This window comes from Sardina pilchardus, chromosome 8 (assembly GCF_963854185.1).
Source record: "Sardina pilchardus chromosome 8, fSarPil1.1, whole genome shotgun sequence".
Classification (NCBI taxonomy): domain Eukaryota; kingdom Metazoa; phylum Chordata; class Actinopteri; order Clupeiformes; family Clupeidae; genus Sardina; species Sardina pilchardus.
The window spans coordinates 15,466,663-15,484,381 of NC_085001.1; the positions used below are offsets into that span (position 1 = coordinate 15,466,663).

General features: G+C 42.8%; 1 protein-coding gene across 1 annotated transcript; it reads right to left on the reverse strand.

Annotated features, from left to right (window-relative positions):
- Positions 1–10,501: 10,501 nt before the first annotated feature.
- Positions 10,502–11,023, reverse strand: gdnfb (glial cell derived neurotrophic factor b). The gene has a single exon (XM_062543887.1). The coding sequence runs from the start codon at positions 11,021–11,023 to the stop codon at positions 10,502–10,504; it is 522 nt and encodes a 173-aa protein (XP_062399871.1).
- Between the last annotated feature and the right edge of the window lie 6,696 nt (positions 11,024–17,719).

Sequence of the window (17,719 nt, forward strand, 5' to 3'; positions counted from 1 at the left end):
TTAGCAGCCTGGCAGCAGACCTGTCCTGCAGTGAAACAATTTAGGATCAGAATGATATAAATGTACTATGTGTTAGTCCATTCTTCATCACAATATGTAATCTGTTTTATGTTATTTTAAAGTCTCTTGTTTAATTCAGTTGAATTGTAGTTGCTCGGGTTTGTAGTTGTTCAGCCACCAGGTGGCAGCTGGTCAGGTCTGAGACAACGTGCGAATGAGTGCGTCTGGTAGTGGTTATAAACCTAAAGTCAGGCTCTTGCCAGTGGGTTGAATCTTGATAGCTACATGGAGTCATATCTGGAGTCAATATTCTCCATTGTTTGTTAGACAGAATAGAAATATTCCCTTTGAGGGAAGAATTCAGTGTCAAGAACACCCAATTCTACACAAATGTACATTATGTCGTCATTTAACTAACCAACTACTTCCAACTTATTAACTGACTACCATTAGCTAAGCTTTTTTCCCTTTAAGCATATACTTTTTGTGCAGCATGTGTAAACCACATTCGCAGAGTGAGTTTGTTTGCGCCAGGCACGGCTCCTCTCCTGTGTGGCGTGGCGGTGTGAACGTATGTTCCCTGGGTGGAAGTCACTGTGTTTTCTCTGCATGCCGTCTGACTGCAAACGGATGCATTCATCTCCCCCCTTGGCTCCAGGAGGACCACACTAAAGGGCTGTGATAGATGGGGATCTTCCAGAGCTCCAGCCTCATCCCTTGTGTAACCAGGCTGTGTGAGTGTGTGCACGTGTGTGTGTGTGTGTGTCTGAGTATGTCTCAGTGTGTGTAGGCTCTAAGCACTCCTGTACTCCCTCGCGAAACCTAATGTGTGTGCCAGAATTAGTGTAATCCATAACGCCAATGAAGGAATCATTAGTCTAGAACTTTCCTCGTCGGGATGTATGTGTCCCCTTCGTGTTTAGGCTTTTGTCTTGCGGTGGCTAGGGCCCTACTAGTGGCTCTCCCAGGGCTTTGGCTAGATTAGTCTCTCCCACTGCTGCTGATGAACTGCTGGGGAGGAAAAAGCGCTTCACTGGATTCATTTATATCCCTCGACATCATCTTACCTCATTCACTCATGTCAGTGCCTTGTTTTCATTGACGTCCTATGGTGCTATGACATTTGAACATGCATACCAGCCCTGCAAGCACACTGTATGCAGAGTAGATCACTGGGAAATTGCATGCTTCTGTGACGTAGGATTCTTGTACAAAAGCACTTACTTTTGTACTTTTGAGGGTACTTTTTGTACATGGGCATTTTCTATTGTCTGCCCTTCTCATATTTCCAATCATTAGTGAATGCCTCCTGCTTCCCTGTGTGTGTGTGTGTGTGTGTGCGTGCACGCGCTTGTGATGTCATGTTGTTTATGCTTTGATGTGTATTGAAACCCATAGAAAAGTTCCACTCTGATGATAGCATCTGCACCTGTATGTCTGTTTACTAATTATGCCGTTTTTAGGAAAGAGTACGTTTGTTTGTTTATACTTCCTGATTAGTTTGTGACTGCCAATGTTCTGATCAAACCTTTTAGTCATTCCCAAATGGTCACCCTGCCAGTGAACCAAATTCCTCTTCTCTCTCTCTCTCTCTCTTTGGGTGAAAAGTATCTGACACTGAGCATAGGTGCTTTAGACAGCTCAAGATGTGCACTTTGCATTCCTGTGCAGTTTATTTTGGCCTGCCCGTGTTATCAAAGACTTCTTATGCTAGCCTACAGTACAGACTCCAGCTCTGCCGATTAATGCGCTCCCAGATCCCAGAAAATTGCACGATTTATCTGAAGAGCACAGAAATATGACATGACTGACATGCTATGCCTTACAGGAGAGGATTAACTTGCTTCTGGCCTGAAGTACTCTCTCGATGTATGATTACCGTGAGACTGTTATAGTCATTGGTGGTGGGCCTGGATGCTGTAATGTAGAGTTTGTGGAGAGGGAGTTTGTGGGGCTATAACGCTGGAGATTCCACACCTGCTGAGGAGCAGAGAGGGCTGGAACAATAAGCAGTAACTTCTGGAGGCAGGCCAACATTGTCTACAAGAACATGATAATAAAACGTTTATCTTATTAGTACCTTTAAAAAAAAAAAAAAAAAAAAAAAGCCTTAGTATCTACTTTTTAACGACCTGTCATCATTAGTTGCCTCTCTTTAACGGTCTTGTGTAACTCAAAGCTGAGCTGGATCTGGAGAGTTGAAGGCTGGCAGGTCGTGTGTGGAGGCTCTGAGGGAGCGTGATGTGCTCCAGCGCGGGTGGGGAGGAGATGAGAGAGGGTGATGGATAACTTCCACCCTGCGTGGCCGCGGGCCAGTTTCCCCGCAGAGACTCAGGCCTGCAGGCATGTGCTAATGTGTTAATAGCTCTGAAAGCACACCCAACCCACCCCCTCTCCAGCTCAGGATTCATACCTTTGCTTTTCTTGTGATTATTTTTTCTGTGTGTGGATTCCCTGACCACAAACTGCGTCCAAGAATAGACAGATAGAGAGAGGGAGATGGAGGGAGGGAGAAAGAGAGAGGGAAAGAGCACACCGTTTCATTGTGAAACTTTCAGTAAACAGTATTTTGTTTGGAGTTGCTTCACAACAGTGTTGAGCGGCTCTACAGTAGCTCACCGATTCCCCTTTGATTGAGCAGTGCTTGCTGCACCAAGGGAATGAATAGCCTGGCTTCACTGAACATTTTTGTTGTAAGTCACAACTCAGAAGGAGGGATTGGTGTTGGCAAACCTAGTCTAAGATGAAAGCTGTTCATGTCTGTGCAAACATCAGGCAATGTGCCTTGGCAAGCTTCTGATGACCAGGTGAATTGTTCTTTCAGCCACACCAGAGCCCACTTCCTGTTTGTCCAAGATAAAATCACATCATATACATATATACTGTATGACATATAGCTTCTTAGTGTCTTTGATGCCATTTGTTCTGTCATAGATGGTATTTGCAGATCCAGTGATAAGCAGATCCAGACACTTGTTTGTGCTTGTGTTGGGGTGTCAAAATGATATGAAAATGGTTTCCTCTTTTGGCTCCTATGTCCAGAGAACATCATCCATGCAGATCATTAAAGTGACATAAAACAGTCCTTAAAAAATCTCAACAGCCGGAGCCAAAGCATTGTGTTAACAATGCATTACTGGCCACAAAATGTTTTCACTCCAACCAAAACTGTAGAGGGGTGATTTATTGACTTTCACAAGAGAGCTGACATGTTTTTGGCTTCCCACCCTTACCTCTCCCTCTCATTGCTTTTCTGTATCGGGCCCACTGTGTCCAAACACATGGGTACCAGTCCACCCCCACCTCTGCTTCTGGATGAGGCCCTCACATGGCCCTCACATGGCCCGCGCCTGATGGGGTCTTGTGCGCCGAATGCTGAGGGCAGGCCTCCTATTTGCTGGTTCATTAGAAGTAACGATATGGAACATTAATTGTTAATACGCTGTGTGTTCCTGTCTGCACCGGTGGGACCGAATAATGTTGCCCGGGTCAGTGAAGGTGTGGAGCCAGTCCAAAAATGTCCAAGAGCAACATGGAAGCTAAAGGCATGTGGGTCTTTGGCTAATGGAGACTGTACTGAGGACAAGTGTGACATTCAAAATAGCCATGATTTATGGCATCACATGTGTCGTGTTGTATCTTTATTTTATATGAAAACAAAAGGATGAAAGCCTGGTGTGTCTTTGGCATTCATGCAGGTTTGCATTTGACTTCTGTTTGTTAAATTATGGTACATAATGGATGTGGCAACATAAACATGTTCCGACATGAGCTCCATCATATATGCTATTCATTGTTGAAAGGCTCCATTCCTCTGTCCTACACACAGTAATCTGTTCAACAGATGTAGGCAAGATGCAGCTGTCACTCACTTCTGATCTACATTAATTTTCCATAAATCAATTTCAAAAACACAAGTTTCAGCAATATGAATTGTGTTCCATGTCAAATATTCTGGGAGTACATGTAAACAAGACCAAGTTTATCTAAGTAATTAGCAGTGTGAATTCTTAAAATCTGTTTCTCATCTGTCAGTCACAGTGCCCCAACTGCCATTATTTAAGTTGAGTTGTACTGTATGATGTCTGTGTGAATTATGGGCAAAATACAATTTGGCATATGTGTGCCATTAACTGTGGGAAGAATTCTGTGTTCAAATGTGTATGGACTCACTGGGGAGGGGAAAATCCTCCTGGCTCTTGGGGCAGGTGCTCGTGTGATGGAAAACTGTTGGATGTTGATGGAAGGACCTTCACAAGTGGGTTTTTTTTCCATCCCAGGGACACACCATTTCCTGTCTATTGTGCGTGGCGACAGCCTCTCTGTCTCCTGTGAATGCACGTGATTGAGCTGAACAGAGATTGATGAGAGAGACATACTGTTAAACCTTTCATTTCACAGCAGGGCAGAAATTACATCAGATCTGTTGATATGCAGTGACACCACTGAGTGGCCATGGCAACTCCAATCATGTGAAGAGTTCATGGGCTACTCCTTTTGTGTGACACTGGAATAACTGGATGATGCAGGACACATAGAACACAATCTCAGATTTAAGCATTGTAATGAACTGAGACAAATCTATGCTTTAAGTGATCGGATGAGAAAAAGTTCATTAACTCCAATGATCCAAACTCCAATCCTGGTGAAGACGGATTCTGATTACAGTGAGAATAAACCTGCATTTATTAAGGCCTGCTTTTAGAGGGAGCATCGGGCTTTCAATGCTATGAGGTAATTTACGCAGCACTGAATAACAGGTTGCTCACTGAACCAGAATAAATCTTAAAAATAAAATCTGAAGTGTGATCGCGTTCTCAAACATTTACCCATCTGGAAAACTGTGCGCAGCCTACATTTTCATGAAATACATCCATATTGATTCACAAAACCCATATCTACATTTGACAGCTACATAAACAACAGCTTTGACAGAAGCCGCACACCTCCTAAATGTAAATTGTTGAATTTGTTTTATTATGCAGAGAGCACCGAGATGACTGATGAATGGTGTTTCCAGAGCTGAGATGAACAATATTGCTGCGCATTGGGACACGGAGGTAACTGACGAACGCCTGTTATTCTGATATTTAGAGTAGAAATAGAAACACAGGCATAACCCAGAACCCTGGTTGGTTAAAAAAAAAAGAAAATGAGTGTGTCTGGACTTGACAGAAATCCACTGGAACGTAAACATGCAAGGTATACCGGGCAACTGCCATTTTACTTGCAGAGAAGACATTTGGCACGACACGAATAAACATTGTAGGCTAGCTGGGAGAATGAATACACAATGGGCTCATGTTCCGGGATTCAATCCACGAATGCCAAAAAATTAAGGTGGAATAGTCTTATACAGTTGAGACGACCTTACAGCATGATGTTGAGGCCTCACTGATTAAGCAAATGCACTTGAGTTTCAGAAAGATTCCCATTTGTAGGCCTACTCAGTTTTACACCAAATAAATAAATACAAAACAAAACACGACGTTTGATATGGGATGTCCATACATACAATGACGAAATAGTTAAATTCGTTAGCCCAGGTGAAAGTTGAAGCTGTGTGCACTGAGTAGTTCAGCGCACGGCGGTGAGGTGAAGGAACTGGCGTTTTGCCAGGAACAGCACACGCAGACATGAGAGAGTGGATAGCGCACTGAAACATGGATGTTCAGAGGCGGTGTTTCCTCTTTCAGGGGTAAAACAGGGATTCTGTGTTTACAGAGGAGATTAGGTGATTTCCGCGCTATTCCTCACGATGTGTCAGCTCTCTTGTACAACCCGGCAGGCCAGGTCCAAAGCGAAACAGAACCCATTCACACAGGCATTTCTTGAAGGGAATGTCTCGGTCAACTGAAGTGTATGTAGCCTACCAGCAGAGACAGAATGTTACCGTTGCGATTTGGGCCGCACACTGAACAGTTTCAGCATATAAAACCACATAGGCTAACATTTGGAAACAGTCTGCAGAGAATCCCATAATTGCATTAGCTGGATTTGTTTGTGGAAGAAGTGATTTAACATGTCGGTGTCTTACTCCTCAGTCTCTGATTGAGGAAACAAATGGTTTATTAATCTAATTAAAGTCAATTAATCTCAACTTGGACACTTCAGATGGCCCAGTCTCTTAGATAACCTGTACAAGTGCTGTGCCGGTGGATTAAATTAATTAGAGATACTCGTGAATCAGTGGCTGAATGTCCATGCTGACAGTGCCTGAGGTGCAGACAGAATGCTGTAACAGTTGGACAATGGTTAAGCCAGATCAAATGTAGCCTAGTGAGTCTGGTGAAACCGGGTTACTCTTGCCAAGCATGCATACGCACGCACTTACACACTCACAAACACACACACACACACACACACACACACACACACACACACACACACACTCACACACTCTCTCTCTCTCTCTCTCTCTCTCTCTCTCTCACACACACACACACACACACACACACACACACAATAACCTGAATTTCATCAAATGTTTCCTCTCTGTGCCAAGCTTCCTGGTGTGTATGTTTATTATCAGAGAAGCCCTTGCATGCAGAGGAGAAACCAGAGAGCTCCGAGGCAGTGGATTAATGCCCGTAAACCACAGTAAGGCTCACTCCTACAGAGTCTCTCCGAAAGCTCCACTGGAGAAACACTGCCTTCCAACATGTGGAAAATGATTTGCCTCACAAGCAAAGTCCATAAATGATCAACTGGAGAGGTGTGCTTGAAGTTCCCTGCCACTGCATCTGTGCGTTCAGTGACCGAGGCCAAGCGTGAGGCCTCTATATTTTTTTGGGTGAGGCATCCATCAAAATGGACAACAGCTGTTGATAACTTCATTCCTTACAAAGTTGAATTTCAAAGACAGGAAGATGTTTTCAGCACGAGTACCTTTTTGAATTTGCCTGATTTTTTTATTTAGTGTGTGATCTGCAGGAAATAAAGTGTCTGAAATAAAACTGTCGGATCTTCCTCGACACATGTTCTGAAGTGCCTCAGGCAATATGAAAGACATTTTAAAGCAAATTTAGTTTAAAAAAAACTGTTCCTGCACCACTAGTACTAAGTAGGACAAGGCCACTAAGAAGATGACTATGCTACACAAGGACCCAGGCCATCAATTGGAAATGTGGGCGTAATTCTTCTCTCTCTCTCTCTCTCTCTCTCTCTCTCTCTCTTCAGCTGTCAGCCATAACAGACATTAGGGCCAGTTTCAGAGTAGTAATTTAGCCAGGGGAACTGACAGGTCCTCCAAGGTGAGTGCTGCCAATTTAGCAGTGCCATGATGGCACGAGTTGGAAAAGCGCACACAAAAAAGCATTGTGAAGTGGAGTCTGTCAGGGCTAACCCTTTTTGCTTAATGTACTGTGCAGGGGAAGAGTATTGACCGTCTCTACCAAACTAGCGCTCCTGTCTGCAATTATGTTTGCGCTAAAGGGAAAACAGCTCCTGGATGGAAAATTGCTTTGTGTCTCTCCCTGCAAACCCAAAAGGGCAGTCAATCTTTTACCGTTCAGTGTTTCACACATACACATGCTCTCGCTCACACACAGTTCCAGACTTTACTCTATACACATTTGTATACTGTCACTCTCACACACACACACACACACACACACGCACAGAGACACTGATGCTTCCCAGAATAAGTCACAGAACCGTATGATTTATGTTGTCTTGTTTACTGAGAACAGATTAAGTGCTTGCGTTGCTTTGGTGTGAAGAATGCGCCAACCATGGTAATTTTTGTGTGGTCAGTGTTGCATAACCCTGTCAAAAAGCATCTGAGATTGACGATGACACATAGAGGAAATCAAACACACTCACACACTCTGAATTCTTCCGTGACTTGAGGAGGGTATTTTCGGTCACTGGGCTGACGTAGGTGTCTGGCCAGAGCGTGATGGTCGGGTTGTTTGACGGCAGACCCCCCCCCCCCCCCCCCCCCCCCCCCACACACACACACACACACACACCAACATACACACACAGCCTGTGTTGAAGCAGACAACCTGCACCACCGCACCAGACCACTGACTCACGTTTAAAACTCCCAGACACACATCATAACCGCACGCTGTCTACTTGCTCTGTATCTCAAACTCCCCTTAGAGGGGGTGTCTTTGTTAACTCATCAAGTCATTTTTGGAACTCATGATGACCATAAAATGGGCTTATGTGATGTGACGTGACTTTGTTTGTGTATGTGTGTGTGTGTGTGTGTGTGCAAGGCTTACGCATCAGTGAAACAGTGTACGGCACACAGCACATCACTCACCCCCCTGGTCAAATTACTCATTTACAACTGCTAATGACACTTTAACAAGGGCCATTGTAGTGAGCACGCTTATCTGACCAGTGATCTGCTGCCCGGCGTGTCTGTCGTGAGGCTAATTGCCTGAGCCGTAGTTCCAGCTCATGTCGCCATGCAGCCTGACTCATGGTAAGAGACCCTCCGCGTGTGAGGAAGGCCCTATACTAACGGGGAGGAAGACCGAAATTTGAACTGTAGGTTGTGGATCACCTGTCAGCCTCATGGTCCATCTCAGATTCTCTGACATGCTCTTTCCACCTGTGAGTTCCTGCCATTTTGTTTGACATGGATGTGAGAGATGACTGTGCTTTTGCATAGATGAGATGTGCTAATGAATTCACCTGACTGGTAATGATGATTGCTACTGTTGGTAATGACCCTGTTATGTTAGCCTTTAAAGAGGAATCTAATGGCTGCACAATGGAGGCTACAAGCAGCAGCAAAAAAGGTTATCATTCAACACCCTCAGTCCAATGATTCCACAGTTTGAACAACAACATTTTGAAGCTACAGTAATAAAGTAAGGTGCTGTTAAATGTTTTGTAAGGAATTATTTGCAATAATTTCCTGCCAAATAGTGTCCATGATAGTCATGGAGTCAGTTTACCTTTAGATTATTACTGGACAGAGATAATTACTTTGAACTATTTTACATTTGTTGCAGAAGATCCAAACTAATCTTACACTGTAGTTTTTCTAAAACATCAGAATGAATGAACTATATCAATGTCACAACCTTCAACTGGCTTGCATATCTGGTTGAAAATCATCAGATATAAACAACACAGTGTACAAATGAGGGTGTTCGATACAGACTATTTACTTCATGATGACAATATAAAACTAATACAGTACAAAAATAAAGTCTGTGTTGCTGTCTGAGTTACATCTATTATGTGCTGTCTGAGTTACATCTATTATTTGCATTTAAAATTTAGGACCATTTTACAGTAGGCTATTTCTCACCTGGATAGTTAACATCTGTACCTGTTTTACTGAACTGGAGGTGATGCAGTGCAAGAATGACTTGATTTCTATAAATCTGGAAACTTTGGACTGATAGCAGGATAATATACAAAATTCAGCTTGCAATTTTGCTTCGATATCCATTGCAGGAGTAGATATACTGTAATACATTTGAATGCCCTTGTAATACATGCAACATTTGCAATGAGATAGTTGTCTTACCACCAAATGTTATATAATTTGGAAAATTATATCAAGACATAAATCAAATTTATATCATTTTGAAATCTTATATCTTATTTTGAATTATGAGGTCAGTACCATTACTGAAACACATCTATCGTAATCATAAAATAACTCTCTCTCTCTTTGTCTGTGTGTGTGTGTGTGTGTGCGCGCGCGCGCGCGCGTGTACTGTACATGTGCTTGTGTGATTGTGCATGCTAGGAGGGCAAGGTCTAGGACGGAGTAAGTCACACAATCCAGTCTCAATCTGACTCATTCCAAAAGAGGGGGAACCAAACTATTGTAATTCCTAAGGAATGGGAAACACATTTCAACCCATTAGTTGCTCTAACCCAATAATGAAATGTTTCCTGACACACACAAACAAACTCAACAGAGCACTGTTACTCACTATGGGAAACTATTCTGATTTTGTAATTTGTGCTCTGAAAACTATGTGAAAAAGAATTATAAAGTGCTTAAAGTGTAAGCACTTGTCCTTAGAAGTTCATCTCACGTCAGGTCTAGTATTTCTAAAACTGTAACTGTTACAGTCATCATGTTTGGCACCATTTTCTGATACTTAATAAGATGTCAAATAAATATAAGAAAACAAACAAAAACATGAAAATAAATAAATAGTTATAACAATAACTTAATTTCATACTTCAACCCACATAAATAGGTACTTTTGTTCTTTGGGGGACTAGAATCGAGGACTAAAACTAGAATAGCCTCTCTCATTTCTAAATGTTTAGATCAATTTGAATTTTTGTATTGTAAGGGTATCACATAGTTTTTTTGTTCTTAAAACTCCTCCTTGGAAAATCACAATGGAGTGGCATATCCCTTGGGTAACTATCTACCATCTTGAATTTCCCCTTGGGGATCAATAAAGTATCTATCTATCTATCTATCTATTTAGTTATCAATCTGGAATTGGGTAATGTTGACCCATCCACTTCATAACCTTGCCCTCCTGTCTTGTTCAAGTGGTAGTCAGACACAGCCACACTTTCTGGCTGAGTGCTTCTTCATGGTGTGGTATATCAAGTTATCATCCAGAAATGACAGGTCGTCGTCAAATGAAATCGGACGGCAGCAGGCGTGAGGCGGGCTGTCCCGCAGCAGCTTCCTGTTTTGCGTGAGGTTGTTGAGGATTTTGTCGTAGTTGGTCTCGGAGTTGGTGCAGGGCCCGCTGCAGTACCTGAAGATCATCTCCTCTCTGGTCTGGTAGCCCAGGCCCAGGTCGGACACGTTCAGCTGGATCTGCCTCAGCTTACAGCCGTGAGCCTGGCCGCTGCTCCCCTTCCCTCGCCGCCTGCCGCCGCTGCCACCTCCCTGACCTGACGCCCAGGAGCCCCTGCTCTGCCCCCTCCTCCCTCCCGGCTGTGCCCTCCTCGGCCGCTTCTCCGCCAGTGCTAAGTCTGTGCCCTGCTCGTCTGATCTCCTCAGTCTACTGATGGTGCTCTTGATGAAGTCCAGGACGTCCTCCAGCTGCTGGGGGCTCTGGGTTACCATATCGTCTACAAGATCAACAGACACAGACAGATGTGAGAGAGATTAACCCCAGAGCCTGTCACGTTGGAACGCAGACACCCCCTTTTCCTGCTGAACAAAAAAATACATCTCACACACTTCTGTTTAAACCAAAAAAAAAAAGAACCAAGATAAAGTCCATCAAGGTTTCTCTAAGAAGACATGATACTGCACTTGAGCGGTGATTGCTTTCAAAGTGGCCACACACAATGAAGCCTGACACAAAGCCCTACCAACATATGATACGGTTCATACCGTTACATAAAGGACATCTTTCATAATGCCCGTTTTGTTCACGCCATTGATAATGGTTCAAAAGGTGTTCTCCGGGGCCTTGAAGGTCTAGGTGTAAACCATCAACCATCAAACAGGTGCGGGCCCGAACTAGAGCTCGTTTTCAGAGGTGTCAACGGTCTCTGGCACAGGTGACATGCAACCTGACTCCTGGACTTCACTTCACTCGATCACCCGCAGGATCAGGTGTGACCCAGAATAATCGCCGTGTCTCTGCCTAGTAATGATCTTCCAAAGACACCTGTGCGGTGCAAATATACGACCGCAGCACCGTAATTCTTTTACACAACCATAAATTGTAGATGTGGGATAATGGGTTGCATAGAAGGAGCACTTCAAAAGGCAAGGTTAGGCCTACATATGCACACCTCTTTGCAACTGACAAAATCAATACAATTCAACTATTATATAACCCCCCCCCCCTGATTAAAACAGGGTAAAGTTTTACTTTAACAGCTAGGATACACAGAGGTATCTGACTGTTTGTTTTTTACAGTTGGACTCACTAAATGGCACACAGACAATGTCTAGTCGACCACACTTCACAATTCAATTAAATTACTCACAGAGATGAATCATTTAACCTTTACCTTTGAATGGTGATTTTTGTTGTCTGTTGTCCGTCATGCTTCTTGACTCAGACGCTGAGGGTGTATCCAGCCTCTCCTGTGATTCATAACGGGGTTGCCCCAGCACGGGGAGGGACTGTAAACTTCTCAGCAGTGGGTTTGTGAGGACGTAGTCCAGCAGCAAGTAACAGGTGAAAACTTTATCCCATAACTTCATGGTAGGTCCTAGTTCCACAGGAGGGATCTGCACCAAAAACAGTTTCAGTTTTCAAGCACCGTGCATGATCATGCTGTCACCTTCTACTTATCTACACAGGGTTGTCAGACTTTGCCTATAGTTGTATATTTTCAGGCATAAGCATTTTATTTGACTGAAGCTAATGACTTTGACATATCTGACTGAGTAACAGTGGGATGCCAGGGTGTCTGGATTACCACCAGATGGGGCTACATTTGCACTTAAACATAATTGTAAAACTACTGTACATACACCAACATTGATCTGAGTGAATGGAGCATTTGGCTGTAATAGCTTTTTCTACACAATAACACATTTTCTAGGAATATAAGAACTGCACCATATTCAATTCTGAAGTGTAGTTTTATAGGCTATTTACCGACATAGGCTACTAAAACAATCTAATACAAGTATTTTTTTTAAATTAACATAAGAAAATCAAGAGCAAAACTTCAGTGAGTGCACTGAAACAAATAAACAAAAATGATTTGGTTTAATTGGTTGTAAAGATACAACAGCAACAATGACTCACCTTATACTTGGTCCATAATTTAAATTCATCAGAGAATACAAGAGATACATTTGTTGCTGACATCCATGATGATCAACAGTGGAGGATTTCTTAAAATGTCTCAGTCCTGCGCGCAATAATATCCCAATTGTTATTTGCAACGCAAAATGGTGTGGATAGCCTACATGAAATCACCTCTCAGAACGAAAAGAAATGTCAAAGAAGAGTTGAGAAAAATGAGTCCGTGAGCGAAACTGGCATTTAAGCAGATGGTCGGAAGCAAATCCCACACTTCAACACATAGCCTAAGTGACCAGGGAGTTGTTGATCAGAAATGGTAAATCCCGATTCAGGGGCCTCATCGTTGATAGTCGGTTCCTCGGCATAGATAAAAATGTATATTTATATAAATAATGGCGTGAAAAATATCTTGAGTTAAATGTTTTCATCAAATTCCTGGATGTCAGAATGATTTCTTCGCCGTCGTACGGATTACGTTATAATGAAAGCTGTTGCCCTTTGCGCAACTTTCACACCTTTAAACTTTATCGCGATCAAGAGCCGATCCGTTATTTCACTGTAGCCTACATGGACACGGAAAGCTTCTGAAATTTCTGCGATCTGAGAAACAGTGCGCACTGCAAATGTAGGACTGAGATGTAAGTAGGCTAGAAACCGCTCTATGAGGGTTAGAGGGTCAAAATGAGCTGTTCATTCACATAGGTGATGGAGACCTAACCACAGCCCCAGACCGCGATGAATTCCATGCCAGAGAAAAGCCGGACAGACAACTTCATCGTAATGTTTTTTTTTTTTTGCTAAGCCTAGGATACTCTGTTATTCGAGCCTCATGTTAAACAACGTGTGATTGGATGGACTTTTCAGAAACCTTTCAGTTAAAGACAAGTTGCCTTCTTCATGCCTGGTGTAGCATGATGACAGATCGAACACCAGGGGGTTGCAAAAGTGCTTTACCTCATGAGGTTCACTTTCACTGGGACCCAAGCATGGAAATAATAACTTGTGATGAATCGATGCCTATAGGCAAAGTTACCACTATAGGCTACCTTACAACTCTTTAGCAAGAGAGTAGACCACTTTATAATTAGAACAACTTTTAACATGATTCACAATGGCCTACAAGTTGGCTTGATAACACCCATAGGCTATTGGTAGTTGAACATGGTGTAAACAAAATCAATCCTTTAGCACTATCTCTTCTCTCTAAATTATTGATTGAATTGTTATGATACAACAAAATGTGCATCCGTAACATCAGTTGTAGTAGCCAAGTGTAAGAAGAGAGGAATATGCTTTGTGGAGAATGTTACATGGCAATTGCACCCTCTATAGACTGTTTATGAACCATGCTGCCCTAGAGGCTTCACACATCTCTGTGGGACTATACTGATAGTGGTGGATGACAGTGACACACTGCATTCAGATCTTATGGAATATTGTGTATGGTTCCATCTGGCATAGACAAGCATTTTCCTTAGCTAATACACGTCAGGCAGAAAATAAGCTCAAGTTCTAGTGGACCATAGCGTAGTTCTGAAATTCTGTACAGTGGACTGACTATCACATACACATTCATGTAACATCCAACACTGGACCACAGTAACTCAAGGATCCCTTGTATGAAGCGAATTAAGTTGCCCTACTTTTCTGACTTCTGTAATAATGTTAAGTGGGCAAAATAAAATAAGATAAATAAAAACATATCATCTTCTGGAAGTTCTAAGCAGTTATCCAGGAGTGGACTGATGACAGAACGTTAGCAGGCCACTCACAGTAAAATCCCCAAGGCTATGATATAACCGAATGCTTGCAATTACTACTCAAGTAACTCCAGGAGAGTCCAGTCTGAGTGAAGTAATGCACAGATTGGGAGAAATCAAGCACCACAATCCTTCATAGCCACAGAAGAGTGTTTTTATGTGTTTGCATCAATCACGTGTGTAATTCGAGTACAAGGAAGACGCTACTAAAGGGCCTATTACTGTAAACTGAGATCCACTAGAATTAGGCTGTTACAGAAGAGTTCAATGTTTTCATCATTCAGTTAGAATAAAGCAACTTTTGATACTTAAGTTGAATTCAAAATGGTGGTGGTCTAAACCCTCTTTGGATGTGTGTGTGTGTGTGTGTGTGTGTGTGTGTCTGTGTGTGTGTGCATGTCAGTGTGTCTGTGTGTGCGTTTGTGTGTGTCTGTGTGTGTCTCAGTGTGTGTGTGTGTTTGTGGGTGGGTGGGTGGGTGAATGACTTTCTGAACTTGTTAATGCTCTATTGTATCCAGCCGCCCACATGGTCGTCGTGCACAGTCAAGTGGCAGCTGGGAGCGATACAGCCCCAGTGGAAAGCTCCGGGGCCGACGAGGACCCATGAGCAATCACCTGCCATTACCCCTCCGCTGCCCACCCTCCCCCTCCTCCCCTCCTCCCCTCCTCCCCTGACCTCTCCGAGCGGCAGCGCAGTGGAAATCAAGCATGCCGCGGCAATTATTGCACACAGAGCAACAATTGAGGACGAGACGGAGAGGAGAAGACACCCAGGCTTTTCTCTTCCTCTCTTCCTGACGCCAAATGAACGAGTGCTTTTATCAGCGGTGGCGGCCCCCTCGCGGCGGCGTTTGACTCCTGCCATTAGTCCTGCAAGAGCGTTTAGGCCTATTACGCACACACACACACACACACACACACACACATACATGCACATGCACGCACACACCCACACATGGGCACACGCACGCACGCACACACACACACACACACACACACACACACACACACACACACACACACGCAGTCCGGTCGCAGGCCTCCCAGAGGGAAGATCTGACAGCTTTAATGGAAGTGTGATTAAGTAAGGAGAAGGGGCAATGCTAATGTCTTAATTCTCCCCACATGTGCATTGGGACTGTTCGTGTGAGAGTGATGCTACCAGCTGATTCTGTGTGTAGAGGTTGCCCTCAAATATGAGCGCATTTTATGTGGCAAACCTGGTTTCAATCCGTCTATGGTTTCAGTATGTGCATTCTGCCAGTGTAGTCTCTGACCCTTGTGAGAGGTTGATGATATTTTTTCAACGGCCAATCAAATACACCCCTCTCTGTACTCCTGAAATTTTTTTGTTAAATGTCTTGAAGCTACGGCTCAGTTCAAAACACTTTGTTTGGTTCCCATGTAGAGAGCCAGCACTGTGCACAAACTATGGGACTGTTTTAAGAGAGCAGAGCACGCACTGAACAGACAGCTAGAGGAATGTGATGAGAATGCCGCTTAATTTGAGCAATAGCAGAATGGATCATAATCAAAGACTTTCCCTTTTACTGTAATAGCTCTCATCAGGATTCAGGATCACATGAGAGGGTTGCAGCACTGCAGGAATCTCAGTGTTGCTGTAGCTGCTTTAAAAGCATAGCTTTGCTGAAACCTGTAGGTCATATCATGTAGGTCTTTGGTAGTGCAAGATGTTGACAGACATTCTGTCTTCACTAGGGATGCACTGATTGTGAAATTCTGGGCCAATATTGAGACAGCGTATGAAATAACAATATGGCCAATAACTGGTGCCAGTTCTGATATTTTTCTTGTTAATTATACCCTTTATTAGAGTGGAAACAGAAATATTCATAGAGAAATAACTGAAGCGTGCTTAAGTCTTTCAGGCCTTTCATAGCAAAACATTTATCTAGTGCAGCATTGATGCAACCTTAGATGCACTGCATTAAAACCAAACTTGTTTGTGTAAAGGAAATCATTGTAATGGCTCAGGAAAACTTCCGATGACAATTGTCTATGAGCACAGTTTGATACTCAATTTACAAATGTTAGTGTGAACTTGACCATGCAAAAGAACAGATTATATACAGCAATGCCAGCGTCTTATCTGGGTCTGAGGTCATTACCTCCGCCAAGGAGGTTATGTTTTCACTAGGGTTTGTTTGTTTGTTTGTTTGCTCGTTTGTTTGCTTGTTTGTCTGCAAGATAACTAAAAAAATTATGGATGGATTTCAATTAAATTTTCAGAGAAGGTCTGAAATTACCCAAGGAAGAAACGATTACAATTGATCCATCTCACCGTCTGGATCCAGGAGGCATGTTTTCGCTTGGCGGAGGTACTGTATGTGCTTTTTTTAAAGTTTATAATGGATTGAGAAGAAGTGGTCCTAGACCAATCAAAATGTGTAATTCTTTTTGTAAATCATGAGCTCCTCTGTGCTAAAGAGGGAAAGGACTATCCAACTATCCACATTATCCAACTTGTAATAGTGCTTATTTAAAAACCCAGCATCTGTGATTGTATGGAGGTGTGTCTTTCACATCTGGCAAGGCAAAATTTATTCTGAATAAATACTGCCATACATACTGCAATCCAGACAACATCTTTTTTTATATGGAAGACCTTGAATATTTCAGTAAAACAATGGCAGACACCATTTTGCACATATTATAAAAGTATGGCCTGTCTACAGATGAGACCTGACACACTGAGTGCATCATGGAATGAGAAAGATGATTAATAAGGCATCTTAAACAGGCAAAACTGGGACAACGTATAATTCTCAAGCTCATTCCCAACTCTAGCAGCTGGTCTTTTCAGTTCCCAAACATTTACAGGATGTTGTTAAATTAAGAGGTGGAGTAACACAGTGGCAAACATGCCCCTGTTCCACCTTTTTGGAGAGGTGTTGTCGGCATTAAATTCAAAATGAACAAACAGTTTTCTCCAACAGTTCAACAGTTGACATGTTACCTTTGAACTATTATCGATTAAATAGCGGGTTAACACGATTTGAAAATCATAACATTCTGTTTTTATTCACATTTCACACAGTGTCCCAACTTTTTCGGAATTGGGTTGTAACCATTAATTGTCAGCAGCCCGGACTAATTGACTAGCTGAGCATATTCACATTTAGTTTTACACATTCAGATTCAAAACATCAAAAATAGTCAAATATTTCTGACGCTGACACATACAGTAAGCAGCCACACAAACAATGAATTTAAGCACCAGAATTGCAATGCAAATATGCTTGTAATGGAACTACCATCAAGCTA